This window comes from Onychomys torridus, chromosome 12 (genome assembly GCF_903995425.1).
Source record: "Onychomys torridus chromosome 12, mOncTor1.1, whole genome shotgun sequence".
NCBI classification, from domain to species: Eukaryota; Metazoa; Chordata; class Mammalia; order Rodentia; family Cricetidae; genus Onychomys; species Onychomys torridus.
The window spans coordinates 1615600-1642602 of NC_050454.1; the positions used below are offsets into that span (position 1 = coordinate 1615600).

The 27003-nt window shown below is 50.3% G+C and overlaps 1 protein-coding gene and 1 non-coding gene across 8 annotated transcripts; both read left to right on the forward strand.

Annotated features, from left to right (window-relative positions):
• Positions 1-6015: 6015 nt before the first annotated feature.
• On the forward strand, positions 6016-25297 carry Eif4g1 (eukaryotic translation initiation factor 4 gamma 1). Of its 7 annotated transcripts, none has more exons than XM_036203384.1 (34): positions 6026-6164; positions 6892-6948; positions 7161-7254; positions 7521-7607; positions 7980-8000; positions 8553-8729; positions 8953-9052; positions 11246-11358; positions 12161-12253; positions 12442-12511; positions 12795-13604; positions 14174-14262; positions 14357-14543; positions 14651-14784; positions 14888-15046; positions 15180-15368; positions 15555-15752; positions 16115-16261; positions 16761-16997; positions 17145-17249; positions 17334-17493; positions 17734-17834; positions 18277-18379; positions 18648-18750; positions 18950-19176; positions 19310-19428; positions 19540-19712; positions 19990-20115; positions 20243-20324; positions 21751-21849; positions 21952-22086; positions 22180-22261; positions 22370-22510; positions 24668-25297. In XM_036203384.1, exons 3-34 carry the CDS (start codon positions 7195-7197, stop codon positions 24850-24852), a joined length of 4812 nt encoding a protein of 1603 aa, XP_036059277.1. In that variant the 5' UTR covers positions 6026-6164; positions 6892-6948; positions 7161-7194; the 3' UTR covers positions 24853-25297. The 7 variants fall into 7 exon arrangements, with proteins under 7 accessions (XP_036059281.1, XP_036059277.1, XP_036059280.1 ...); XM_036203387.1 differs by having other exon boundaries at positions 15183-15368; XM_036203391.1 differs by having other exon boundaries at positions 8983-9052.
• Positions 17558-17632, forward strand: LOC118594384. Its single transcript, XR_004946372.1, has one exon. It is a non-coding gene; the product is annotated as a small nucleolar RNA SNORD66 (small nucleolar RNA).
• Positions 25298-27003: the final 1706 nt, after the last annotated feature.

Here is a 27003-nt window from a genome sequence, read left to right on the forward strand (position 1 = left end):
GTGTTCCTCTTAGGAGGCTCCTGCTTGAGTGATCTGGTCATGATAGCATCTCTGGGTTATTGGAGAAATTAGACTGGCCACATGGAATCATAGGAAAGAGGAACAGCCTCTTCCTGGGAAAGTAGTCCCTATTGATGGCAGCACTCATTCTGGGTGTGGCTGGTACAAGTATAATCCACTACTCTGGGGCCTAGTCTCTGTGGATGTATGTGTCTGGCAGTGGGAGTAGCATACGGTCCTACCAAATAATCACAGGTAGTGTTTGTAAGCATTGCAGCTCAGATGGAAAGGTGTCCTGGCAGCACTTGCCTTGACTTAATCTCTGGATAGTAGCTAGTACTAAGTAGGTACTGTCAATGTTGGGAGAATAACTGTGTTTTGGAGACCGCAGCAATTTCAGAGGTGAGTATAGACCTATATTTTCCCAAGGGGTTGATAACTTGCTCACTGTCACATGAGAGGTAGAGACAAGGATTGGGATCTGAAATACAGCTCATGCCTTAGTTACTATGGTAATATGACTCTGGGATTTGAGTCTTAGGGTCTCCTTGGTTTTCAAAACAAACCCCACCCTTTTTTTTTTTTTTTTTTGGTTTTTCAAGACAGCTTTGCACCTTTCCTGGAACTTGCTTTGTAGATCAGGCTAGCCTCGAACTCACAGAGATCCACCTGGTTCTGCCCCCCAGTGCTTAGATTAAAGGCATGTGCCACCACTGCCCAGCCAAACCCCACCATTTTTATTTTTCCTTTTTCTTTTTTTTTTTTTTTTTTTGAGGCAAAGTCTCTCTCTATAGCCCTGTCCTGGAACTCTTTATGTAGACCAGACTGGCCTCAGACTCTCAGAGGGCATCTACCTGTCTCTTGAGTGCTGAGATTAAAGGTGTGCACCACCACACTTGGCTTGACTTTTTAAATTTTTATGTGTAGGGGTGTTGTGCTCAGATATGTGTAAAGTGGCTACAGAGGGCATCAGATCTCCTGGGACTAGAGTTACAGATGGTTCTAAGCTGCCATGTACTGGGAATCAAACCCAGGTCCTCTGGAAGAGCAGCCAGTGCTTTTCACCACTGAGCCAGTGCCCCAGTAACTCAGGATCTTAGCTGGGGAAGCAACAGTAACTTTAGGCCTCCATAGTCATCATCTTGCTCTCGTTGACAGCTGTGTGAAAGGTTTAATCTTGGATGTCAGCAAGCCTGCTATTGTGCCCTTTCAATGTGACTGCTGACTGAAGGAGCCGGTTATTGCCTAATAGTGATACAATTAATTGCCTTCCCTGGTTTCTAGATGTAGTGACAATAAGGTAAGTTAGGGCACTTAGAGACTGGGTGATCTCTGTGAGTTCCAGACCAGCCTGGTTTGCATATTGAGACCTTCCAAAAAAAAAAAAAGTTTAATGTTGGGGTTGGGGATTTAGCTCAGTGGTAGAGCGCTTGCCTAGCAAGCACAAGACCCTGGGTTTGGACCTCAGCTCTGGCACAAAAAAAAAAAAAAGTTTAATGTGGGCTAGTGGTGTTATCTAGTTGGTAGTAGAGTGCTTGCCTTTCATGCATAGAACCCTAGGTTTAATCTCCAGCATTGCATAAATTGGGTGAGGTGGTGCATTGAAGCAGTCATCCTTGGCTTGAGACTAGCCTGAGCTACATGTGCTGTGGATATTGCTCTGTATAAATAAAATGATGATTAGCCAGTAGCCAGGCAGGAAGTATAGGCGGGACAAGCAGAGAAGAGAATTCTGGGAAGTGGAAGGCTGAGAGGGAGAGACGCTGCCAGCGGCCACGAGATGTTAAGATACTGGTAAGCCACGAGCCACGTGGCAACTTATAGATGAATAGAAATGGATTCATTTAAGATATAAGAACAGTTAGCAAGAAGCCTGAGCCATTAGGCCAAAAGGTTTAAGTAATATAAGCGTCTGTGTGTTTATAAGTGGGCTACGGGGACTTGGCAGGTCCTGAGAGAAGCTCTCCAGCTACATACATGAGACCCTGTCTCAAAAAAACAAAATCAGGGCCAGCAAGGTGGTTCAGTGGGTAAAGACACTTACTTGCACCAAACCTGATGACCTGAACTTGATATGATATCTGGACCTACATGGTAGAAAGAGAACCAACTATTAGCAGTTTGTTGTTGACTGGCACATGCAACCTCCCCACTCCTACACACACACACACACACACACACACACACACACACACACACACAATGTATTTTAAAAAGTATAAAACAAATGTAGGGTTGGGGATTTAGCTCAGTGGTAGAGCACTTGCCTAGCAAGTACAAGACCCTGGGTTCGGTCCTCAGCTTAAAAAAAAAAAAAAAAAGATGTAAACCAGGTGTGCTGGCTCACATCTGTAATCACAGGACTCAAAGCTGAGGCATAAGGATTTTCAAGGTTTCAAGGCCAGTCTGGTCTACAGAGTGAAATCTTGTCCAACAGCCTCACTGAATTATGCAATGAAAAGTCACATGAAAGCAATTGTGTGTTTGTGTTGTGATCAGTATTGTACTGGAATGTGAACAGAGGTACTTGGTACCATTGAGATGGCCTGAGGCCTGAGCCAGGTGCTTATAGACCTGTAACCACAGGTACTTGTGAGTCTGATAGAAGGTTCACTGCTGGCCTGAGCTACATAATGAGTTTTAAAATTACCCTGGACAACATAGTGAGGCCTTGTCTCAAAAAACAAAAAGAGAACTGGGGATATAGCTTAATGGAGTGTTTGCCTTTGAATGTATAAGGCATTATATGTTCCAGTGCCCAATAATGCCTCCACCCCCCACCCCCTCCACCCCCAAAAAAGAAAGTGTGGGCCAGCGGTGGTGGCACAAGCCTTTAATCCCAGCACTCGGGAGGCAGAGCCAGGCGGATCTCTGTGAGTTTGAGGCCAGCCTGGGCTACAGAGGGAGATCCAGGAAAGGCGCAAAGCTACACAGAGAAACCCTGTCTCGAAAAACCAAAAAACAAACAAAAAAGTGTGTAAGTACCTGGATCAGATAGGAGAGTCTGAGGTCAGAAGAAACATGAACATACAGAGGCAAAGACAGTAGGATGTGGCTTGGAGTAGCAAAGGCAAACAGGAGAACAGTTCATTGTTTCCAGAGACCATGCTTAATTTTGCTTGTATAGAGTCCAGGGAAATGTAGGGAAGGAAATTAAGCTAGAAATTCATGCTCAGGTCAGGTGGTACACATGCAGATCTCTGGGTTCAAGGCCACCCTCGTCTACAGAGTGAGTTCCAGAACAGTCAGAGCTATATAGAGAAACCCTATATCAAAAAAGCAAGACAATAACAAAAAGGGAAGAAGCAAAGAAATACAGGTCCCGGCCAGGTTTAAAAGCTGAGTTTTGCTCTTCCTAAGGACTTTGAATGAGAGTAGGTGAGAGGATGTGTCTGGGTGAAGCTCTGGTTTTCAGAGCAGGTTGATAAGGAATTGGACATGCAGCCAGAGCTGGAGCAGTAGAAGTGGGAGGGGAAGGGGAGAGGAAGTTTGGTAGGCTCTAAAAATTTTAATCCTACTAAGTCAGTTCCAGGGCTTGAACTCAGGTCTCCCGGTTTGCATGGGTAAGTATACACAGCCATGTCACCAGCCCTGGTTATGTTTTCAGATAAGATCAGTAGGCCTTGATTTTTGTTAAAGGTTTATTTTATTTTTGTGTGTATGAGAATTTTTTTTTTGTTGTTTGGTTTTGGTTTTGGTTTTTTGAGACAGGGTTTCTCTGTGTAGCTTTGCACCTTTCCTGTAACTCACTTGGTAGCCCATGCTAGCCTCGAACTCACAGAGATCCTTCTGGCTCTGCCTCCGAGTGTTGGGATTAAAGGCATGTGCCACCACTGCCCGGTGCATGTGAGTGTTTTGCCTGCACGTCTGTATGTGCGCTATGTGCGTGCCTGATACCTGCTTAAGTCAGAAGAGGAGTTTGGATCCTCTGGAACTAGGATGAAGTATTCAAATATATGAGCCAATGGGGGCCATTCTCATTTCAAACCACCACAGTGAACAACTAAGTGTTTGGGGTGAAGTTGGAGTCTCCATTGGTAAGGGACCAATGACATTCATTCTGGGTATATGCCTGTGGGTGTTAGGATGTGATTTTTTTTTTTAAATGGAGCTGAGGACCGAAGCCAGGGCCTTGCCCTTGCTAGGCGAGCCCTCTAATCACTGAGCTAAACCCCAGCCGATGTGAATGTTTTTAGATAGTACTTTGTTCAAAGGAGTTCAAGGGTGCTTTCTGGTTGGTAATGGGCTGAGAGTCATCAGGTATACGGTAATAGTTCTATTTGTTTTTACATCCCAAGCAAAGTTTCCCTCCCTCCTCTCCCCCAGTTCCTCTCCTCCTCTTCTCCCCTCCTAATCTACACCTCCTCATACAGTAATTGTGATATTTTATTTGTGGTTTAATAAAGCTTGCCCAGAGATCAGGGGAGAAAGGCTAGCCATTTTAAGTAAACAAAAAAGTCAGGCAGCACACATCCTTAATCTGATCACTTATCAGGCTGGGTCTCTGCTCCAGGCCACACTAGGGAACAGAGCCGACCGTGGTAGCACAAACCTTTAATCCCAGCACTCGGGAGGCAGAGCCAGACAGATCTCTGTAAGGCCAGTCTGGTCTACAGAGCAAGGTCCAGGACAGGCACCAAAACTACAGAGAAACCCTGTCTTAAAAAACAAAACAAGGGGCTGGAGAGATGGCTCAGAGGTTAAGAGCACTGACTGCTCTTCCAGAGGTCCTGAGTTCAATTCCCAGCAACCACATGGTGGCTCACAGCCATCTGTAATGAGATCTGGTGCCCTCTTCTGACCTGCAGTCATATAGGCTGTATACATAATAAATAAATAAATTTAAAAAAACAAGACAAAACAAAACAAAAAGTGTGTACTACCATAGCTTAGATTGCAGGATATCTCCCCCCCCCCCCAGACAAGGTTTCTGTGTAGCCCTGGCTATCTGAAACTTGTACTATCTGAAACTTGTACTGTAGACCAGACTGGCCTTGAACTCAGAGATCCACTTGCCTCTACCTCCCAAGTACTGAGATTAAAGGCATGTCCACCACACCCAGCAAAAAACAATCTTGAAAAAAAAATATGATGGTTAAAAGCTCAAACTTGAGCTAGGCTGGTTTCAAACCTTCCCTTTTTTGTTTTTTGTTTGTTTTTTGAGATAAGGTTTCTCTGTAGCCCAGGCTGTCCTGGAACTCACTCTGTAGACCAGGCTGGCTTTGAACTCACAGAGATCTGAGTGCTGGGATCAAAGGCTTGAGCACCACCACCAGGCAAATCTTCCTAGTTATTTATTTGTATGAATGTTTTGCTTGCATGTATGTCTGTGTACCACATGCACCCCTGGTGCTTAAGAGGCCAAAAAGACAACATGATCATGTAGAATTAGGGTTACAGACAGTTCTGAGCTGCCATATGGGTAATGGGAATTAAACTTAGGTCCTCTTGAAGAGCAGCCAGTTCTCTAACCAATGAACCACCGTGCCAGTCTCCCTGCCTTAGCCATAAATTTCTAGGGATCACAGATTTGCACCTGTCTGTACACTAGGCTGAGATTACTTCTTCCATTATTGCCAAATTTTCATGATTGACTTTTGCCTTTTCCTAGGATCCAGTGATTTTTTTTCTTTAAACAGCGAATGTAAAATTGCGTTTTTAGTTAGAATGAGTCAGTTATTTTGGTGCAACATTCAATTTCCTTTGTTAAAAGTCCTATCAAAGATTAAAATCTAAAGTATTTTCAGAGGCTACATAATTTGTAGTGTACCATTTACTAGGGCAGGACTGCGTTTAAATTCAGCACTCTCAGCTCCCGGCCGTCAATTCGCATAGCACTCACGCGCTCAATAAAAGCTTGCGCAAAGTATGAATGAACTAAAGAACCGCCAGAGCCTCAGAGGGGGTCGGCCTGGGAGTTCCAAAGTTCGGGAGGGGACACGAGGGCGGGCAGTGGGCGTCACGTGACGGGGCGGAGCAAATCCCATGTGCTTCCCCAGCGCCAGCGCGGCTCCACCCTCTGCGCCGGTCACGTGGGGCGCCGGCTGCGCCTGCGGAGAAGCGGTGGCCGCCGAGCGGGATCTGTGCGGGGAGCCGGAAATGGTTGTGGACTACGTCTGTGCGGCTGCGTGGGGCTCGGCCGCGCGGACTGAAGGAGACTGAAGGTAAAGCCGCCATGTCCGGGCCCGACCCGGCCCCCCACCCCTCCCCCCGCATCCGCCGCCATCCGGGCCGGGGCCCGCCACCCTGCGCCGCCGCCCCGGCGCCCCGGCCCCGCGCCCGCGCCCAGGCCCTAGTCGCCAGGCCGATCCCCGGCCCACGTGTGCCGGGCCGGGCCCGGGTGGGGGTGGGGAGCAGGGCCCGGCCGGCCCGGGCAGGGAGGGCGCTGGGGCGGCGGCGCGACAGCCACCTCCGCTGGGCCAGGGCCGCGGCCCGGCGCAGGCTCCACGGCGCAGACCCGCCGCCCCCTCCCCCTGCGGGGCCCGGGCGGCCGCCGGGAAGTGACACGTTGTTCTTTGGCACTGGCCGCGTTGCGCAGGGCAGGGAGGCGGCGGCGGGCAGGGAGGAGCCCCCAGCCCCGCCCGGCGGCCGACCCTCGCCTGCCCCGAGCCGGCTCTGCGGCCGTCGCCGCCCGCCCTGCTGGTGTAGCCAGACTCGCGCCCTTCCTGGCTTGTGTTCCCGGGCGGTCTCAGGCCTCTCCGGCCCCGTGCGAGTGCCCCGCGGCAGGCTCCGAACCCGGCGTCCCCGGGTGGGGGGTGGGGACACCACGGCCGAAGCAGCCGGCTTCATTTGTGATCCGGGAGCCTGGTGCCAGCGAGACCTGGAATTTCCGGTCTGGTTGGTCTTGGGCCCCGTGGAGCCAGGTTGATACCCCTCACCTCCCAACCCCAGGCCTTCGGATGCCCAGAACCTGTAGGCCGCACTGTGGACTTATTCTTAACCGAGGGGGTGAGTGTGGGGGCTGTTTGAGCAGACAAGGGTGGGGTCGGGTGTTTCGCTGTGTTGGTGGGGTCCACAGTCTGGATCATTTCTGTTTTCTGCATTCCCTTGGCACCTCCCTTGATCCGTGTTAGTCCTAGCTCTTGATACAACCTTTCCCCCAGCCCATTTGCCATAAGCTTGAGTTCTTTCCCTGTTCTGAGCTCTGCTCTTTCCAACAGGTGCTGGGGGGACCCTGATGTGGCACCAAATGAAATGAACAAAGCTCCTCAGCCCACAGGCCCCCCACCCGCCAGGTCCCCTGGACTCCCACAGGTAATCCAGGCGAAATGAGCAGGACTCCGGTGGGGTGGAGGTCATGCAGCTCTCGGTTTTCCCACCCCCCTCTGTGTCAGGGCAAAGTGCAGCTGCCTGCTGCCAAATTGAGATAGGGCCCCTGGCTGTCCCTGGGGCTGTCACAGGGAGGGAGCATGTGGACTACTGAGGCCGTTGCGGCTGGTCTGCTCCCCTTATTTCACCGGCTTGGGTTGCAGCCCCACCCAGGCTTCCCCTCTTGCTGAACTCTGGTCTCTCCCCTTCAGCCAGCGTTTCCCCCGGGGCAGACTGCACCGGTGGTGTTTAGCACGCCACAAGCGACACAAATGAACACGCCTTCTCAGCCCCGCCAGGTGAGGGAGGGGCTGTGGATAAGGAGGTCGCTGGGTGGGAACTGGGAAAATGTGCTGCTGGTTTGGGATATGGGAACTATGGGGGCTGTGTTCTTTCATGCTGTGTTAGTTACAGTGGTGGCTCACCTTTGTGAAACTTGTCGTCTGTGAGAGTGGCATTGGGGGCAGTGCTGTGGGCCCTGCTGCCATCACCCCTTTTCACTTTCTCTTTGAACTATGATGAGATAAACATTCCAGCTGTGCTTTCATTTGTTCTGTTCTCCAAGTCCTTCCCAAGTGGAAGAATTCTTTTTCCTACCTACTCCACTCCCCCTAAACCCCTCCATCACCTTGGGGATAATTGTCGTCTTTCCTGTCCCCATGTGCTCTCAGGGAGGATTCAGGTCTCTGCAGGTAATACCCCTTTCCTAATCCTGAACCATCTCTTGGTGTCACCCCCATCCCCTACCCTAGTCCATAGCTAGATACAGATGGGGTATTCAGGGTGGGGCCTTGTTTGCTGTTTAGGTCTTCAGTTTGAGCCCAAAAACTGCATGTTAGAGGTTAACTGTTGAAGAGCAAGTACCCCGGAACAGGAAAATTGTTGCACGTAGCAGTTAATCTCAGTACACGAGGTGGAATAGTGCATGCTGGGGAGTATGTTGCTCTCAAGGGCCTTACTTAGGCATGATGCATCTTGATGTTAGGAAGACTCTGGAGGGTTAGTCTAGAGGTGACAGTGTGCATGGCAGTGAGAGTACAGGATACAAAGTATTCATTTAAGTTTGGAGGCAAGTGTTAGTACTAGAGGCTGCTAGCCATCAGTTGATCATGTGGGTTGTGGAAGGATTGGTCTCCATGCTCCAAAGTTACAGTACTCTTGAGATTGTATAGACATCGTGGAGTGCTGATTTTGCTGTCACTCCCTCCCCTTCTTGACTCCCACTGCTTCCTCCTTCCTAATAGCACTTCTACCCTAGCCGGGCCCAGCCCCCGAGCAGTGCAGCCTCCCGAGTGCAGAGTGCAGCCCCTGCCCGTCCTGGCCCAGCTGCCCATGTCTACCCTGCTGGATCCCAAGTAATGATGATCCCTTCCCAGATCTCCTATTCAGCCTCCCAAGGAGCCTACTATATCCCTGGACAGGTGAGGCTGGGGGCTGGAAGTCAGGTGACCTTATGCTTATCCTCCACCTCTCCCACCTGGCCTTCTGGATGCTTGGACATCTAGATCCTCTTCTAGATGCTCTTGGAGAGGTGGACTTATAGCCATTGCCCACGCTTGGCTTACCCTACTTCACAACCAGATGTGCTGTTCGTAGCTTTCCTCATCTCCGTCTTTTCCCTCCTCTCTCCCCAACCCCCATCAGGGGCGTTCCACATATGTTGTCCCAACACAGCAGTACCCTGTGCAGCCAGGAGCCCCAGGCTTCTACCCGGGTGCGAGCCCTACCGAGTTTGGGACCTACGGTAAGCAGGGGAAGGAGTCAGTGGTGAGAGTGAGGGAACATTTAAGTGGTCTGCTTTCTAAGACCTTCCCTAGGCATGCTTTTTATTTTTAAAATCATAGGATTAATAGATGATAGGGATTGGTGCCTAATATTTAACTGTTGGTAAGGGAAGGAAGCTTTGACTCTTTGCTAAGAGGGTTGGAATCTTCTCCACTTGAAGAAATATAGGATCAAGATGTGGTGGCACCAGCCTTTAATCCCAACCAGCACTCAGAAGGCCAAGGCAGGAGGATCTCTGTAAGTTTGAAACCAGCCTGATCTACATAGTAAGTTCCAGGACAGGCAGGGCTACGTGTTAAGACCCTGTCTTAAAAAAACATAAAAGAAACACAGGACCAGGGCCTTCAATTCAAGATGGCTCTGTGGTTAAAGGCATTTGCCCCCAAGCCTGATGACATTATGACATATGTCACCTCTAGACTGGGACCTGGGCTGGCTGAGGTGAGAAGTGACTCCCTGTGGTGATATTTTATTTGTACTGAAATGTGATTTTATTTGTATGTTAATAAATAAAGTTGCCTGGGGGTCAGAGTTAATAGCAAGCCATAGCAGAAGCCAGGTGGTGGTAGGGTGCACACCTTTAGTCTAGATCACATGACAGGCAGATCTCTGTGTGTTCAAAGATACAGCCAGCATGGACACACGCCTTTGAACTCAATACCAACCATAGAGACCTGGAGGTCTGTATAGACAGGCAGTGACGAGGAGGTCATGTGGTTGGGTTTACAACCAATGAGAAGGCAGAACAGAAAGTCAATAAAAAGACAGACATACAGGAAGTAGGTCTCGCTGAGGGGAAGGACTGTAGCGGCAGGAAGGGTAAGAAAGCAGTTTTGGTCTCAGCTCTCAGCTACTGCTCTGACGTCTTGGCTTTGAGCTCTGCACTTGGCTGTTTCTCATTAGACCGTTCGTCTACACTCCCATAGTTGTTCTCTCACCTCCACTCATAAACCACGACGCCAGGCACGCATACACTGAGGGAATGAACAAACAAGTCCTTTGAAAAAGAAAGGGGCTAGAGACAGAGAGCTCAGTGGCTAAGAGGGAATCGCTCTTGCATAAAGCCCAAGTTCCTACCAACACCCATGTCAGGTAGCTCACGACTGTCTGTAACTTTCGATGCCTGGAGGATCCAAGTCTCTGGCCCTTTTGGGTACCTACAGGCATATGCATAGCCCCCCACGGGCACACATCAGCATAAACTGAAGAAATACAGGCTCGGGTTTGAAAGCGGAGTTAGTGGACTTCTTGCTGTTTCTTTCATAGTTGGAAAGCAAGGACATGGTTTTGAGTGGTTTTCATGACCTTTCATTATGTTCAATGAGAGGATTGTTATGTTCTATAGAGCAGTTGATTTTGTTTTTGAAACAGGGTCTTGAATTATGTAGTTCTAGCTTGGCCTGGAACTTGCTCTGTAAATCAGGCTAGCCTCAAAGTTGTCGTGATCCCCCTGCCTCTGATTGCTGGAATTACAAGTGTGTACCACCATGCTAGCTTACAGCAGGATCTAAAATATTTTCCATTGGGAAGATGGAAGTATGTACATTTAATAATTTATAGTTGTATATATGTATATATATGTATGATTCAAACAGATAATGCCATGGGTGTTTTCAAAAGGAACAAGTGGGAATTAAGAATGAATTATAAGTGTACCTCACTTTGGAAACAATTGCTTTAGAGGATTCTTCTTTTTCTTGGGCCCAGTGTTACTTTGTGTTACTTTACCCCTTGCAAAGGGCTGGATTGGGAATTGGAGTCAGCTTGAGTGGAATGGTTTGAAAACCTTTTTCATTCCCTGCTAAGGAGCTGATTGTGTCTCAAGTTGAGAGTGTACATGCGTGTTGCTTAGGTTGGTTACATACATAAGAGTGCCTTGTGGGATAAAACAGGTACCTTGTAGCAAAGAGAGGAAGGAGTTCCTGCCTACAAGGTGTGTGTGTCTATGTGAGGAATTCTTGTAAATGCAGTTCAAACTGGTTCCCCTGCTTTGACAGACACCTAATTCCCTAGGGAGGCGGGCAGGGCAGGGCAAGGGGCCGGCTATGTGTGATGAGAGGTTCTGCAGTGGGAGGCGTTCAGTCAGGCAGACATTAGTATATGTTTGGGTCCTGATGCTGTCACGAATCTTCCTTTCTGTCCTTCCCTCAAGCTGGTGCCTATTATCCAGCCCAAGGTGTACAGCAGTTTCCTGCTAGCGTGGCTCCTGCCCCAGTTCTGATGAACCAGCCACCCCAGATTGCTCCTAAGAGAGAGCGGAAAACCGTGAGTAGCAGCAAGGGGCTCTGGGATATCTGGGAAGGGAAACTCATGGCATGGAGTCCTTGGGATGTTGTGATATCGTGCCTGTGGGTGCAAAACTTCATAGACCTTCATCTGAGTTTAAGCAGAAATCAGGGTCTGTAGAGTACAAAGATTCCTTGTGAGGTGGTTGCAGCGTAGAAGGAACTCCTGACAAGACTCAAGTGAGCAGCAGCAGGGAGATTCCTAAGAGACCTGGACTTGAGAAGGTTCATAAGACCTGTGATTGGTTTGGGGTTGCTGGTGGTTAGCTTTGGAAATGGTTTGTTTTGTGCTCCTTACCCCCTAGTCCTGGAAGCTCTGGAGGCCTCCGCCTCTGCTCAGTCCTCAAGCCCTGGGCATGGTGCCCAGAATAGGGTGCCAGGGCTGGGGAAGCCGCTGAGTCACCCTGGCTCCACCCACTGCATCTGGGCCCTACCCCTAGAGATCAGGCCGCCTAGCCACAAGTGAGCTAGCTAGATGCTAGATAGGGGGCTTGAGCCCCAGGGTGTGCGGCCATTGACTTAGGGATTGCCGGTGGGTAGAGGGGAGGGGCATTGTGATGTACAGGGCTGCTCTGTGAGGTCAAGAGTCTTAGGGGTGGGGGCTAGGGCAGTGACTACAAGAGCAGCCGGATGGGTTGACAGTAGAACTCATGGGGTTTCTGGCACCCACCCACCTGCTTCCCAGTAGGGGTGGGAGGTTGGCCCAGAGTCTTAGGAGTGGGACAGGGTGGAGAGGTGGGCTCCTCCTGCTTCCCACTCATCCTGTAGCATTTTTTCCCCAGATCCGAATTCGAGACCCAAACCAAGGAGGGAAGGACATCACAGAGGAGATCATGTCTGGGGCCCGTACTGCCTCCACACCCACTCCTCCCCAGGTACTGTCAACTCTTGGAGTGATACCTTGATACCTTGGCCTGGACAGCTTTTCTGCCCTGGATTCCCAAACGGCCTAAGGCTCACTTCCCTGCTCTCCTGGACTGTAGGCGGAGCTAAAGTAGAAATGACTCTAGTAAAGTGGGGTGGGACTCTGCAGTGCAGACCTCTAACGCTTTGTGTCCCGCAGACGGCAGGCGGTCTGGAGCCTCAGCCTAATGGGGAGTCATTGCCTCAGGTTGCTGTCATTATCCGGCCAGGTAAGGAGAGCAGTGGCACCACTTTGATGGGGAGAGGATGGGGAGTGTTTAAACTTGTGGAAGGAGGTGGAGTGATGTGAACTGAGTACCAGAGAAGAATGAGCTGGGTTCCATAGTGGGTTGGAAACTAGACTGTTTGGAAGAGAAGGGAAACAGCCTTAGTGGGAGAAGATTAGGATGTGGGGTGAGAGTATTAAATTGGAAGTAACCTTGGCCAGGAGGAAGAACACTGTTGCTGTGAAGAAGGACTTGCTGTTGTGACTTCTCATTCTTCCTTGTACAGATGACCGGTCACAGGGAGCAGCCATTGGGGGGCGGCCAGGACTGCCTGGCCCAGAGCACAGCCCTGGCACAGAATCTCAGCCTTCATCGCCTTCTCCAACCCCATCACCACCCCCGATTTTGGAGCCGGGGTCTGAGTCTAACCTTGGAGTCCTCTCTATTCCTGGGGACACTATGACAACGGGGATGATACAGATGTCTGTAGAAGAATCCACCCCCATCTCTTGTGAAACCGGGGAGCCATATTGCCTCTCTCCAGAACCCACTCTTGCTGAACCCATCCTGGAAGTAGAGGTGACACTCAGCAAACCCATTCCAGAGTCTGAGTTCTCTTCCAGTCCTCTCCAGCTTTCCACATCCCTGCCGCCTCACAGGGCAGAAACTCATGAGCCCAATGGCATGGTCCCATCTGAGGATCTGGAACCAGAGGTGGAGTCAAGCACGGAGCCAGCTTCTCCCCCTCTTTCAGCTTGTGCTTCAGAATCACCTGTGCCCATTGCTCCAACTGCCCAACCTGAGGAACTGCTGAATGGAGCTCCCTCGCCACCAGCTGTGGACTTAAGCCCGGTCAGTGAGCCAGAGGAACAGGCCAAGGAGGTTTCATCCGTGGCACCAGCCACTATTCCCTCTGCCACTCCACCTGTGGCTCCTTCAGATACTTCTGCTCAGGAGGAAGAAATGGAGGAAGAAGAAGAGGGTGGGGAAGGCGGGGAAGCCGAGAGTGAGAAGGGAGCAGAGGACCTCCCCCTCGACAGTACTCCTGTTCCAGCCCAGTTGTCTCAGAATTTAGAGGTGGCAGCAGCCACCCAAGGTAAGATGTAGCTAGATGATTGATGTTGCCCATTTGGGGGTATTCTCTTCCTTGACCTCCCCTTTGGCACCTTTGGTAGCTCTTGTGTTTTGTTTTGAGACAGGGTATCTATGTAGCTTGACTGTCCAGGAACTTGCTATGCAGAACAGGCTGGCTTCAAGCTCAAGAGTTCTCAGTGCTAGAATTCAAGGCGTGCACCACCTTTTTGTGCATAGCCTCCAAAAAAATGGGTTCCCATTTTGGGGCCTGTGATAGGCCCTAAGAAGTAAGTTTTTTGAGACAAGGTCTTATGTAGCCCAGACTGATCCTTATGTTCTGTCTCCCAATTCTGAGATTACAGTAACGTGCCACAATGCCTGGCTTACAGTGAGGATTTTAGAGCCTAAAGTGGGAGGGAGTTGTGGGTAGAGGGAATGCTGTGGCTGGTTTTATTTATTTATTTTTATTTATTTATCTATCTCTCTATCTATATTTATTTTTGCTTTTTGTTTTCCTCTCTGTGTTAGGGATAGTTGGATACTTATTAAATCATTCACACCTTGGTCCTCATCTACCTCCTTTTCTTTTAGTGGCAGTATCTGTGCCAAAGAGGAGGCGGAAAATTAAAGAGCTAAATAAGAAGGAGGCTGTGGGTGACCTTCTAGATGCCTTCAAGGAGGTAAGGGAGCAAGAATTAGTTGAGAGGAGATGGCACAGTTTGGGGACAGTGACTATCCATGCAACTGAACCTGGCTGTTCATCTATGTTTGAAGGTGGACCCAGCAGTACCAGAGGTAGAGAATCAGCCTCCCACAAGCAGCAACCCAAGCCCAGAGTCTGAGGGCAGCACTGTGCCCCCACAGCCTGAGGAAGCAGATGAAACTTGGGACTCTAAGGAAGACAAAATTCACAATGCTGAGAATATCCAGCCTGGGGAACAGAAGTATGAGTACAAGTCAGGTGTGTTTAAGGAAGAATTGAGTGGTTAAGCAATATTGTCTGTTTCTGTGAGAAATGTTGCCCTATGGCAGGACATAGGAATGTGACTGATGCATCCTGTCATGCAGATCAGTGGAAGCCTCTGAACCTTGAAGAGAAGAAGCGTTATGACAGGGAATTCCTGCTGGGCTTTCAGTTCATCTTTGCCAGTATGCAGAAACCAGAAGGATTGCCTCATATTACCGATGTGGTGCTGGACAAGGTTGGTGTTTTGAGAAAGGTTTGTTTGATCTGGAAGTGCCTGAAGCCCACAAGGAAAAGTCGGTAACCCTAACCCATTTCTAAGACATACGCCTTCTCTGCAGGCCAATAAAACACCACTTCGGGCGCTGGATCCCTCCAGACTACCTGGCATAAACTGTGGCCCAGATTTCACCCCATCCTTTGCGAACCTTGGCAGACCAGCCCTAAACAACCGTGGGCCCCCAAGGGGTGGGCCAGGTGGGGAGCTGACCCGAGGGCCGGTGAGTGGGGCTGGCTGTGGGGCAGATGGGTAACAACAGGGTGGGATCTTCAGTCTGTCTTGAGCCTGTGTGGTAATGGGGTCCCACACTGTACTCGCTATTCTGCCTTCCTTTGTCCTCCTCCCGTGTCCAGCAGGCTGGCCTGGGACCCAGGCGATCTCAACAGGGCCCACGAAAGGAAACACGCAAGATCATTTCCTCAGTGATCATGACTGAGGACATAAAACTGAACAAAGCGGAGAAGGCTTGGAAACCCAGCAGCAAACGGACAGCTGCTGATAAGGATCGAGGGGAAGAGGATGCGGATGGAAGCAAAACCCAGGTACTGGACATCTTGCCTTTGGTCTCCATCCTGCTCTTCAAGGTCTGCCTTCTGAGCCTCTCCTGAGTCCACCACACCTAGGACCAGTGTCTGGGCTCAGTCCTTACCATTGTGTCCTGTTTCAGCAGCCTGTGTTTATCTTGAGTACTAAACTAGATTCTGTCTGCTGTCCTCTCTTCCCCACAGGACTTGTTCCGCAGGGTGCGCTCCATCCTGAATAAGCTGACACCCCAGATGTTCCAGCAGCTGATGAAGCAAGTGACACAGCTGGCCATCGACACCGAGGAACGCCTCAAAGGAGTCATTGACCTCATCTTTGAGAAAGCCATTTCAGAGCCCAACTTCTCTGTGGCTTATGCCAACATGTGCCGCTGCCTCATGGCGGTTAGTTTCCACTGTTAAGTCTTTCTTAGGGATTTTTTTCTCATGCTTTTATTTATTTAACATTTCATTTTATGTGCCAATGTATATATGGTTGCATGTTTGCCACAGTGCTCATTTGGCAGTCAGGATTTGGAATCTGAAGGTTAAGACTAGCAAGCTTGCATGGCAGGCTTCTTCACTCACTCTTGCTAGCCCAGTTTTCTCAATCTTGCTGTGTAGCTTCTTACATCTTCTTGGGGATCCTGGAGTCCAGCTGTCCTTGGTGCCCCCTTGTCCTAAGGCGGCAGCTAAGTGTGGTACAGTATAGGCGTTCAGGGTCAAAGGCTGATTTTAGTGTGATATTTATTCTCTTTGGCCAACAGCTGAAAGTGCCCACTACAGAAAAGCCAACAGTGACTGTGAATTTTCGAAAACTATTGTTAAATCGATGCCAGAAGGAATTTGAGAAAGACAAAGATGATGATGAAGTTTTTGAAAAAAAGCAGAAAGAGATGGATGAAGCTGCTACGGTGAGGAGACATACTGCCAGTTTCACTCTGCTCACACCCTCCCCACCACTTAGACCTTGACTTTAGAGGTCTCAAGAAAGGCTCTTTGACCTTAGAACACAAGGCTGGCTGTCTAGATGAAGAGAGAAAAGGGGGTTTTAGCCAAGTAACTTTTTTGTGGAGCTGAGGATCGAACCCAGGGCCTTGCGCTTGCTAGGCAAGCGCTCTACCACTGAGCTAAATCCCCAACCTGCCAAGTAACTTTGGTTTTGTGTTTTGTTATTTTTGTATGTGTTTTGCCAGCATGTGTGTATGTGTACAGTGTGCGTGTCTGGTGCCAGAGGAGGCCAGAAGCGGGCACTGGATACCCTGGAACTGGAGTTATAGACGGCTGTGAGTTACCATGTGTTAGGCACTGAATCCAGGTCTTCTACAAGAGCAGCAAGTGTTCTTAACCACCGACCCATCTCTCCAGCCCCCAGGTTGTCTTTTGACATAATCTTTGTCCTATGACTGACAGGCAGAAGAACGGGGACGCCTGAAAGAGGAGCTCGAAGAGGCCCGGGACATAGCTCGGCGGCGCTCTTTAGGGAATATTAAGTTCATCGGAGAGTTATTCAAGCTGAAGATGTTAACAGAAGCGATAATGCATGACTGTGTAGTCAAACTACTTAAGAACCATGATGAAGAGTCCCTGGAATGCCTCTGCCGCCTCCTCACCACTATTGGCAAAGACCTGGACTTTGCAAAAGCCAAGGTAGAGGTCCTAGGATAGGAGGAGTGGGTAAAGCATATGGGCCTCCTGTTTGCTGAGAACATACAAGCTGAGGGGTCAGGGCTGCTTAGGCAGTGTCAGAGGTGAGGTATGAGAGGTGATTGACTTGATCCTTTTTTTGCTTCCTAGCCTCGAATGGATCAGTATTTCAACCAAATGGAGAAAATCATTAAAGAAAAGAAGACCTCATCTCGAATCCGTTTTATGCTGCAGGATGTACTGGACCTGCGGCAGGTGTGTCTCTTTCTCCACTTCACCTGCTGCTCCAGGTCCTGACACTGTCACCCCAAATAACTGCTGTGTTCGTTTTGTTCCCAGAGCAATTGGGTGCCACGCCGAGGGGATCAGGGTCCCAAGACTATTGATCAGATCCACAAGGAGGCTGAGATGGAGGAGCATCGAGAACATATCAAAGTGCAGCAGCTCATGGCCAAGGGCAGCGACAAGCGTCGGGGTGGCCCTCCAGGCCCGCCTATCAGTGAGTGAGGCTAGGGCTAAGGAGGAGACAGTAAGGCTCCTGGAGGGTATGAGGGTGCCATGCTTTCCACTGATGACTTCCCTTAGTGCCACGTGTCTGGGCCACTGAGACCACATGATGGGATTGAGGATCTGAGGAAGAGAGGATGAGGGTGGCGCAGGAAGGGTTGTTATGACTTGTAATTTCAACACATACCCCCTCTCCCTCTCCCTCCCCCGTCCCCCCCCCCTTTTGTCTCAGGCCGTGGCCTTCCACTTGTGGATGATGGTGGCTGGAATACAGTCCCCATTAGCAAAGGCAGCCGCCCCATTGACACCTCACGGCTCACCAAGATCACAAAGGTAGGCTTGTATTCTGGAGTGGATGAGGTGGAGGGTGAAGAGAGATGAGCCATGCATTAGTTAACCCCACGGTGGTGATACCTGGACTTGTTAGACTGGTTGGATGAAGTGGTACCAGCAGTAGTGTGTGTTTACATTGGTCTTAGTAACTGACAGGAACACCAGAATCCAGCCAAGAACAGTTTGACACTTTAGTCTGTGAGTAACTACTAGTTAATAACGAGTTGTTCCTCATGTATCAGACTGTCTCACACTGCAGTGGCAGAGTGAGTGAGTAGTAGACTGGGCTACTGTAAAGCCCTCAACCAGTTCCTGTCTGACCATAGTAAAAGCTTGCCTCCCCCTCAGTTGGGCCGCTCTTGACCAGTGTGGCTATGTGTGGTGGTGTCAGCTAAAGGATTAGCTCGGTCAGACGTGCGAGTCTGCTATCTTCCCTCTGTAGCCTGGCTCCATCGATTCTAACAACCAGCTCTTTGCACCTGGAGGCCGACTGAGTTGGGGCAAGGGCAGCAGTGGGGGCTCAGGAGCCAAGCCCTCGGACACAGGTATGGAGGCCACTGTAGGGAACTGGGCAGTTGCTGTTCTCAGTTCCCTCGGTATAGTCTTGCCTCTACAGGAAACTCAGAGTAAGTAATTAGGAACGAATACAGGAGGCATATGCATATCGGGGTGACTTAATTCCTCTCAACAACCAAGAGTCCTACACGGTGGAGGGGTTGCATAAAGTAGGAGTGAGTGGGGCATGGTGGTGCGCTCCCGTAAGCCAGCTCCTGGAAGGCGGAAGTGGGTTCATGCACTTTCTTGTCTCCTTAGCATCGGAGGCTACTCGTCCAGCTCCGAGTACCTTGAATCGGTTTTCTGCTCTTCAACAAGCATTACCCACAGAGAACACAGAGAACAGGCGTGTTGTACAGAGGTGAGAGTTTGTGGGGGGATTGCTCTCACAGAATACTGTGATTAGACTTTGGTTGTCAAAGCGCAGGGATTTCTCATACCTGTATTGCTTGGACATGTCCTCGATGCCAAGAATGAGACCCAGTAGCTGCCCTGTGTATTGAATAGTCAGGTGGAAGTGCTTGAACTAATGCAGATGAGAAACAATGTATCTCTTCCAGGAGTAGCTTAAGCCGGGAACGAGGTGAGAAGGCTGGGGACCGGGGAGACCGACTAGAGCGGAGTGAGCGGGGAGGTGACCGTGGGGACCGACTTGATCGTGCCAGAACACCAGCCACCAAGCGAAGTTTTAGCAAGGAAGTGGAGGAGCGGAGTAGAGAGCGGCCTTCCCAGCCCGAGGGACTGCGCAAGGCAGCTAGCCTCACAGAAGATCGCGGCCGGGATCCTGGTGAGAAGGAAGGGAAGGCTGGCAGAGGAATGGAGGAGAAGGCTACTAGCCAATGTGGGACTGAGTGCTCCCCAATTTCCTTTGGGCGCTCTAGACTGTCACGATGAGTAACTGAAATGTTCTTCTCCCGTAGTGAAGCGGGAAGCCACTCTACCTCCAGTGAGCCCTCCAAAGGCCGCACTCTCTGAGGATGAGGTGGAGAAGAAATCTAAGGCCATCATTGAGGAATATCTCCATCTCAATGACATGAAGGTTGGCACTGGGAAAGGACTAGTGATTGCTGGGAAGGGAGGGGAGGGGAGGAGCTATGCCACTTGGCCAGGCAATGATGGTTTTCTCCCTTGTATGCTTTGCCCCCCTAAGGAGGCAGTTCAGTGTGTCCAGGAGCTGGCTTCACCCTCCTTGCTCTTCATCTTTGTGCGGCATGGCATTGAGTCCACGCTGGAGCGGAGCACCATTGCTCGTGAGCATATGGGGCGACTGCTGCACCAGCTGCTCTGCGCAGGGCACCTCTCTACTGCCCAGTACTATCAAGGGTATGATGAATTTCTGTGGGCCTTCCATGTATGTCCACATACCCACACCACTTCCTTCTCTCCTGTGGAATTCCTGGAACTTTGCATTAAGTGTGTAGGCCAACCATTCCAGTTAGCTTTTGTGAGGGGTGAAGGTAGCTTTCACTTGAGATGGTCTCATGTCTGGAAAATGTTTCTGTAGGGCTTCCATATTTGATTCTTAGTTATGCTATATTTCCCTGGAAGGCAGGTTAATGTAGTCCATCTCCCCAAATGCCCTGACTTCTTCCCTTTTCAGGCTGTATGAAACACTAGAATTGGCTGAGGACATGGAAATTGACATCCCTCATGTGTGGCTTTACCTGGCAGAACTGATAACACCCATTCTCCAGGAAGATGGGGTGCCCATGGGAGAGCTCTTCAGGTAAGTCCTCCCTGTCTCACTCTGGATGCAAGAGGTAACGGAGTGAGACAAGTGGGACACCTGTGTCTGCCAAGGGATGGAGTAATACTGAGGCTGTGGAGGCCATTGAGACGGATTTCTCTTCCAGGGAAATTACGAAGCCTCTGAGACCCATGGGCAAAGCTACTTCTTTGTTGCTGGAGATCCTGGGTCTCTTATGCAAGAGCATGGTGAGTTTGGCCTTTCGGAGGGGATGTATATATATTCAGGGACTCAGGTGGCTTTGGCTGCCTCTGGTGACCATGGAGAGCTTCTTGGTCCATTGATAGCCATTGGTAAAGTAGTTTCTGTCATGACTTCTGCCTGGGCTGAAGGAAGATTGGCAAAGACCCTAGGCCTGTGGTTAATTCATTTATTATTCATTTGATCAGTGTTTCTTTTACCATTCACGAAGTACTGTGCCCCTGGGGTTACAGTGATTAAACAGTATGAACTCCAGCTTGGTACAGAGAAAGCAAGAGATGGCAGCTTCAGCATCTTGAGTGAGATATATCAAAAGTTAATGGAAGTGACTAGAATATAAAGCCTTGAAAAGCAGGTTGGGAGTGGTGCCCGTGGTGGTAAGAAGTTGGGGTGTGTAGTTTGGGTTTCTAGAACTTGGAGAGAGAAGACAAGATTGAAAGGGACTCAAGGGGACTTTGTGTGAGGGTGCTAGGGGTGTTGTTGCTGCTAAGACTTTCTGAACTTAGGAAACCAATTGGCGTATCTGTTCTCTCTTTGGTTTATTGTTGTCTTTGAGACAAGGTTTCTCTTGTACCCATGGCTGTTCTGGTGTGCTACCTCCACCTGGCAGTTATCTTTTTTTAAAGCTGACATTTGTTTACTTGGGATAATGAAAGAGCTTAGTGGTTAAGAGGGAGAAGTACATTTTAAAAATCTTAGATTTATTTCTTTTTGTTTTGTGTGTATGAGGGTTTTTTGTTTTGTTTTGATTTTTTTTGAGACAGGGTTTTCCTGCGTAGCTTTGCGCCTTTCCTGGAACTCACTTGGTAGCCCAGGCTGGCCTCGAACTCACAGAGATCCGCCTGGCTCTGCCTCCCGAGTGCTGGGATTAAAGGCATGCGCCACCACCGCCCAGCGAGTTTTTTGTTTTCTTACTGTATGTGTGTGCATGATCACGTGTATGCCGTGTACCTGCAGAATTGAGTGAGAAGAGTATGTCAGCTCCCCTGGAACTGCCTTATGGGTAGTTGTGAAACCACCGTGTGGGTGCTGGGACCCACACAAGTGTGACTGTGGAGCCATCTTCCCAGGCCTGCCAAACAATAATAAGTATAAACAACAAAAAGAAAAAACAAAAACAAATCTCAACAAAGCTGCTTTGGAAAAGAAATGTAGGTGAAATACATATGCTACAGATGTAGAGTCCTACAAATGCTAATTGATGTTTTTCCTGGAGGCTTTGACCTCTCCTAATGTCACACCACTGTGGTGGTGGGTGAGTTCCCTTGCTTGGGATGTTCGTTTGATTTAGACATGGAAGGGTGGTATCTATGTGGTACACTTAGATGACTGTTGCAGAACTATTGAGTCCTGAGAGCTAGAAGCCATGGGTAGAGAGATAATGAGATGCTGAATTGGTCTTTTGTTTTCCAGGGTCCCAAAAAGGTGGGGATGCTGTGGCGAGAGGCTGGGCTGAGCTGGAGGGAGTTTCTAGCAGAAGGCCAAGACGTTGGCTCATTTGTGGCTGAACAGGTTTGAGACTTGAGTTTTGTTACTCTGCATTTGGTGCTGGCTGATCTCAGCTTTTGACACTGTAGTCTTGACCTTGGCTGTGTGTGGCTCATTTGCTTCTAGAAGGTGGAGTATACCTTGGGAGAAGAGTCTGAAGCTCCTGGCCAGAGGGCGCTTGCCTTCGATGAGCTGCGAAGGCAGCTGGAGAAGCTGTTCAAGGAGGGCAGCAGCAACCAGCGGGTGTCGGACTGGATAGAGGTGCCTCCCTCCCACGGTGGGGGTGGGGAGGTTACACGAGTGGGTACTTAGAGGAGTACTTTATAACTTAAGGGCCGTTGTTCCTCTGCACAGGCCAACCTGAGTGAGCAGCAGATAGCATCCAGTACGTTAGTTCGAGCCCTCATGACAACGGTCTGTTATTCTGCAATTATCTGTAAGCAGCCAGGGAGACAAATGGAGGAGAGGGGTTTGGTCTTGGCCCTCTGGGGCTGGCTAAGCCAGGTGGAGTCTGCATTCCGTGTGTCCCTGTCTTCTCCCGTAGTTGAGAACCCCCTCCGAGTGGATGTCTCAGTGTTGAAAGTGCGAGCGAGACTGCTACAGAAGTACTTGAGTGATGAGCAGAAGGAGCTGCAAGCACTCTACGCCCTCCAGGCCCTCGTAGTGACCTTAGAGCAGCCTGCCAGTAAGCCAGGCTGCAGGGGGGGTGGGCCAGAGGGACTGCCTGCCAGATACAAGAGGGTGGTCCTGGAAGGTACTCAACCCAGGAAAGATGGGTGAAGAACATAATGCCCTGACGGCTTGATCAGTGCCTTACCTGCTCAGTGCATGTTGTCTTGACTACAGTGGAATGGGCTAATCTAAGCCTTGAGGGTTGACTTCCTGCCGGCTTTGTGCTTGGCCAGTAGGTGACAGCAACACAGAGGTGATGAGCAGCAGTGCCTTTCAGACGGGGCATGTGTGGCACAGGCTGAAATGCTTGGCCTGCCTTGCCTTCTTTCTTATCATAACCGTTGTGGGTTTATCTCCTTTTTCCATACTGGAAGACTGAGGTTTACAAATTCAGCACATGGGTATGCTCAGGTCTGTAGGTAACAGAAAGAGAGCACAGCTCTGTGCCGGCCTGGAGTCAGTGACAGTCTGAGAGGTGATGGGTAGGAATTGGTTGACTGACAGAGCAAGCAAGGCAGGCCCTGAGTTGGAATGAAGACATGAAAAGAGCTGCTGTGAAGGAAGATTACAGTAGTCAGGAGAGGGAAGTAGAGAAGTGGACGGGGCCGGCCGGGGGCAGCTTCTTAGGCCATGTAAGTAGTGGCAGGGGCTTTGCTTTGGGTGGAATGAGGCTTTTGTGGGATTATAAACAAAGATTTTGCGTTGAGCATGGTGCCCACACCCTGGGATCCTCACACCAGGTGCCCACCTATGCTGATTAGACCGTTTCAGAGAATCTCCACTCTAACCCCTAGCTGGTCTTGGTGACACTCTGGAGACAGGACGGTAGATCTCTTGAGTTCAAGACAGCCAGGGCTACAGACACCAAAACAAAATCCAAAACAGCACTTGAAGCATAACTACCTTTAAAATGTTATTAATTAGCTGTTTACTTCCATTTTACAGTGGGGAAGACAGGCTTCTTGCTGGGAAAGGTCCTGCTGGGCCTCTCACCTTCTCCAACATGTTACAGAAAGAGGAATAAGAAAGACTTTGGATTAAAACATTGAGATCTTCTTAGTAAAATACAGTATTTGGTAGAGTAGGGGTCAAATTCTGAAATGGAAAAATTGAGATAGTTGGCTAAGACAGGAAGAAAACGATATAAAAATCTTGTTTAACTGTAGGGTAATTGAAAGATAGCTTTTATGTTTAAATTGGATAAATGTGGGCTTAAATGTGTAGGGCAAGGTAGATAAGCAGTTATATAGGGTCCTCACTCTGGGGGGGGGGGTTAGAGGACACATGTGGGGTAAGTCGGGGGTGAGTTGTGCCCCCACACAGGTGGGGTGCCCAGAGGTATGTCGTGCCTTGAACTTCCCTTTGGTGAGCCGTTACTGATTTCACCTTACAACTAGGCCTAGGTCCTTGGGCTTCATTCAGCTGCTGTAGTTGGTGCCGAGTGGGACAGACAGGACCTGAGGAACTCTGCCTAAGAGTGTAGCGCTCTAGAAGCCAGAGAGGGTTCAAGTGTGTTTGTCAGGATCCGTGCCTGGTTCTCCATTGCTGGACTCAGGGTGAACTCGGATGTCTGGGATCCAATCTTAAGTAGTCTGGGCTGACCTCAAACTAGTTAAGTAGTTTAAGCTTGCCTTAACATTGGAACTGTATTCCAAGTAATGGGGTTACAGTTGTGGACCACAGTGTTAACAACTTTCCTTTCCTTTCTCTCCTTTGACTCTACATTTGATGTTAGCCCCAAAGTGGACAATTGATTCTTCTTTCCCCTTCATAGTCTCACTGTGTAGCCCAGGCTGGCCTGGAACAACCTGCTTGCCTCTGCCTCCCGAGTGCTGGAATTGGAGGTGTGTGCCGCCACGCTTGGCCTAGTTTTTTCTCTTTTTTTCGGACAGTTTTGCTAAGCTACCAGAACTGGCCCCGAACTTTTGATCCTTATCTTTCTGCCTCAGCCTCCCAAATATTTGGTGTTACATGCCTGTTTCTAAGGATTGCTAATGGCCAAGTAACTCATTCTTAGGCTGGTAGTCTCTCTCCTATGTCATGAGATAGCATTCTGTCAAAGACACTCTGAATACCAGGATGGTAGGTCAGGGCTTTAGGTTTACAGAGTCTCTTATGAGGGATTTCTAGTACAGACTAGTCACCTAATTGATGTCCTTGTGGCTTGCAGACCTGCTTCGGATGTTCTTTGATGCTCTGTATGATGAGGACGTGGTGAAGGAAGACGCTTTCTACAGCTGGGAGAGCAGCAAAGACCCTGCTGAGCAGCAGGGCAAGGGTGTGGCCCTCAAATCTGTCACAGCCTTCTTCAATTGGCTTCGTGAGGCTGAGGAGGAGGAGTCTGATCACAACTGATGGCGGGTGGGGCCGGGGACTTGGAGCCATGGACACGTGGATGGCCCAGCCAGCCAGCCGCCTGGACTGCAGGGGGGCGGCGGCAGCGGCGGCAGTGGCAGTGGGTGCCTGTAGTGCGATGTGTCTGAGCTAATAAAGTGGCTGATGAGGCAGGATGGCTTGGGGCTGCCTGGGGCCCCCCCTCCAGGATGCTGCCAAGTGTCCCTCTCCTCCCCCCGGGGCACAGAGATATATATAAAGTCTTGAAATTTGGTGTGTCTTTGCGGGGGGAGGGGCACTACCGCCTGCCTCTAGGGTCCTTTTTTATTTTCTGAAATCACTCTTGGGACTGCCGTCCTCGCTGCTGGGGGCATATGCCCCAGCCCCTGCACCACCCCTGCTGCTGCCTGGGCAGGGGGAAGGGGGGGGCACGGTGCCTGTAATTATTAAACATGAATTCAATTAAGTTCACTGCCTCTTTACTGGCCTCCATTGAAGGAGTGTGGATGGGTGGACATCTTCCTTTCTAGACTTGACACTAGCCATGTTGATACATGCCTCTCATTAGCTGTGATTTTTGGGCAAACCCAGAGGGAATTGGCTTTCTGGAGGGTTGGGCTCTCTGGACGTGTGGGATATTAGTGCAGTAGGGTACTTAGGACTTTTTGCTCCTATCAGACTGATCCAGGCAGGCCCTGGGGTTTAAGACCCTTAAAGCTATAGAAGCCACTAAAGGGCTGTCCTGTGTAAAATGACCGCGCGGCTTCTGTCTTCAGTGGCTCCGCAGTGGACTGGAGGTGCAGGCTGTTTGAAGACCTAGGCTGTTACTGAGTGGCTGTGACGTAGACTTGCCCCGCCTGCTCTGGGTGGGCACGGCCCCGCGCTTACGTCACCGGCCCTGTTCCCCTCTCCCGGGAGCGGCAGCAGACGCGCTGCTCCCACCCCCTCCCCTTTTCTCAGGCTGTCCCCTCCCCGGTGGTGACCGCGGCCCGACCCTCTGCAAGGCGATGGCCCGGGTCCCAAGCGCGGGCTAGCGTGCCTGGGTTCCCTGCCATGGGCTGTATTGGCTCTCGGCGCTCGGCCGGTCAGGGTAAGAGGCGGAGGCCGGAGCATGGATAGGGAGTCGGGCTACACAGCTGCCCGGTGGGGCCGTGGGTGGTAGGGGCGGTGAGGAGGGGGCTGGTATAAGGAGAGGGAGGAGCCTGCGCCAGGGAGGCGGGTCGGGCCAGATGAGCGAACCGGGAGGGGGCTAATCTAATCCACTCTGGCTTGTTTCTGTGGCCTGCCTTCCGCTGGGTTTTTCCGTGGTATACTCGCCTTCTGTCTGTGTTCCTGCTGCTGAGGGTGGCTGCAGGGGCACAGCCTGGGATCCGCTTGGCAACCTGCGGCCTCCACCTTCCTGGCTCCTGGCAACTAGCCTTTTGTATCTACATACTCCTTTCTGCCTACACCTACTTCTCATCTCGCTGTCTTAGGAGGGACCCTTTGCTGTGATCCTGCCTCTCCCAGCTGGATGCTGTCATCCTCAGGAGTCAGCCTGGAAAAACTGGCCAAGGACCCTACCACGGAGTTTTTGCCTAACACTTGCTCCCGGCTTCAGAACCAGCTGGTTGATTAAAGGGACTGAAGCCCCATGTGGAGCATCTGTGAGCAAACTGATAAGTCTCTCATGCTCACAGACATTTTATTCCAATAACACCCCACCCCACCCCAAATCACCCTTACTCTGGGGGAAAAAGTCCAGACAGGCCACCAGGTCTTCCTAAAGAAACTGACCCCTGCTCAGGCCTTAGTCTCCCTGTAGACACGTGGGGGCACACTGCCTTAGCTTTGGCCATCTGAGGTCTGCCAGCTTACCTTGCTTCTATGTCAAGGAATGGATTTGGAATGGGTCCTAGGCTTTCCAAGCAGGTGGTCAGTCACATAAAACAGCAGTGTGGTTGATATTTGAGGTGTTCTACAACTAAATTCTGGCTGAGATTTTTACTTCCCTTGATGAATTCTGGGACTTGTAGTCCCCGGATTAACCTCATGGGTTATGAATTTGAGAAGCAGCAGGGTGCTGTAATTTCCCTGGTCTGCTTGGAGTTCAGAAAGCCAGCCCTTTCTGTAGTTAGGAAAGACTTTGGCTGACCTAGCGCTAGCCTTGAGAGTCCCGAGGTACCAGCGGGG

Bases quoted from the DNA above. Each gene is read 5' to 3' on its own strand.
- Eif4g1 (XM_036203384.1), top strand. From the start codon at position 7,195: ATGAACAAAGCTCCTCAGCCCACAGGCCCCCCACCCGCCAGGTCCCCT. The intron at 14,785-14,887 runs GTTGGTGTTTTG...CCTTCTCTGCAG, and splicing joins CCGATGTGGTGCTGGACAAG to GCCAATAAAACACCACTTCG. The intron at 20,325-21,750 runs GTGAGTTTGGCC...TTTGTTTTCCAG, and splicing joins GTCTCTTATGCAAGAGCATG to GGTCCCAAAAAGGTGGGGAT.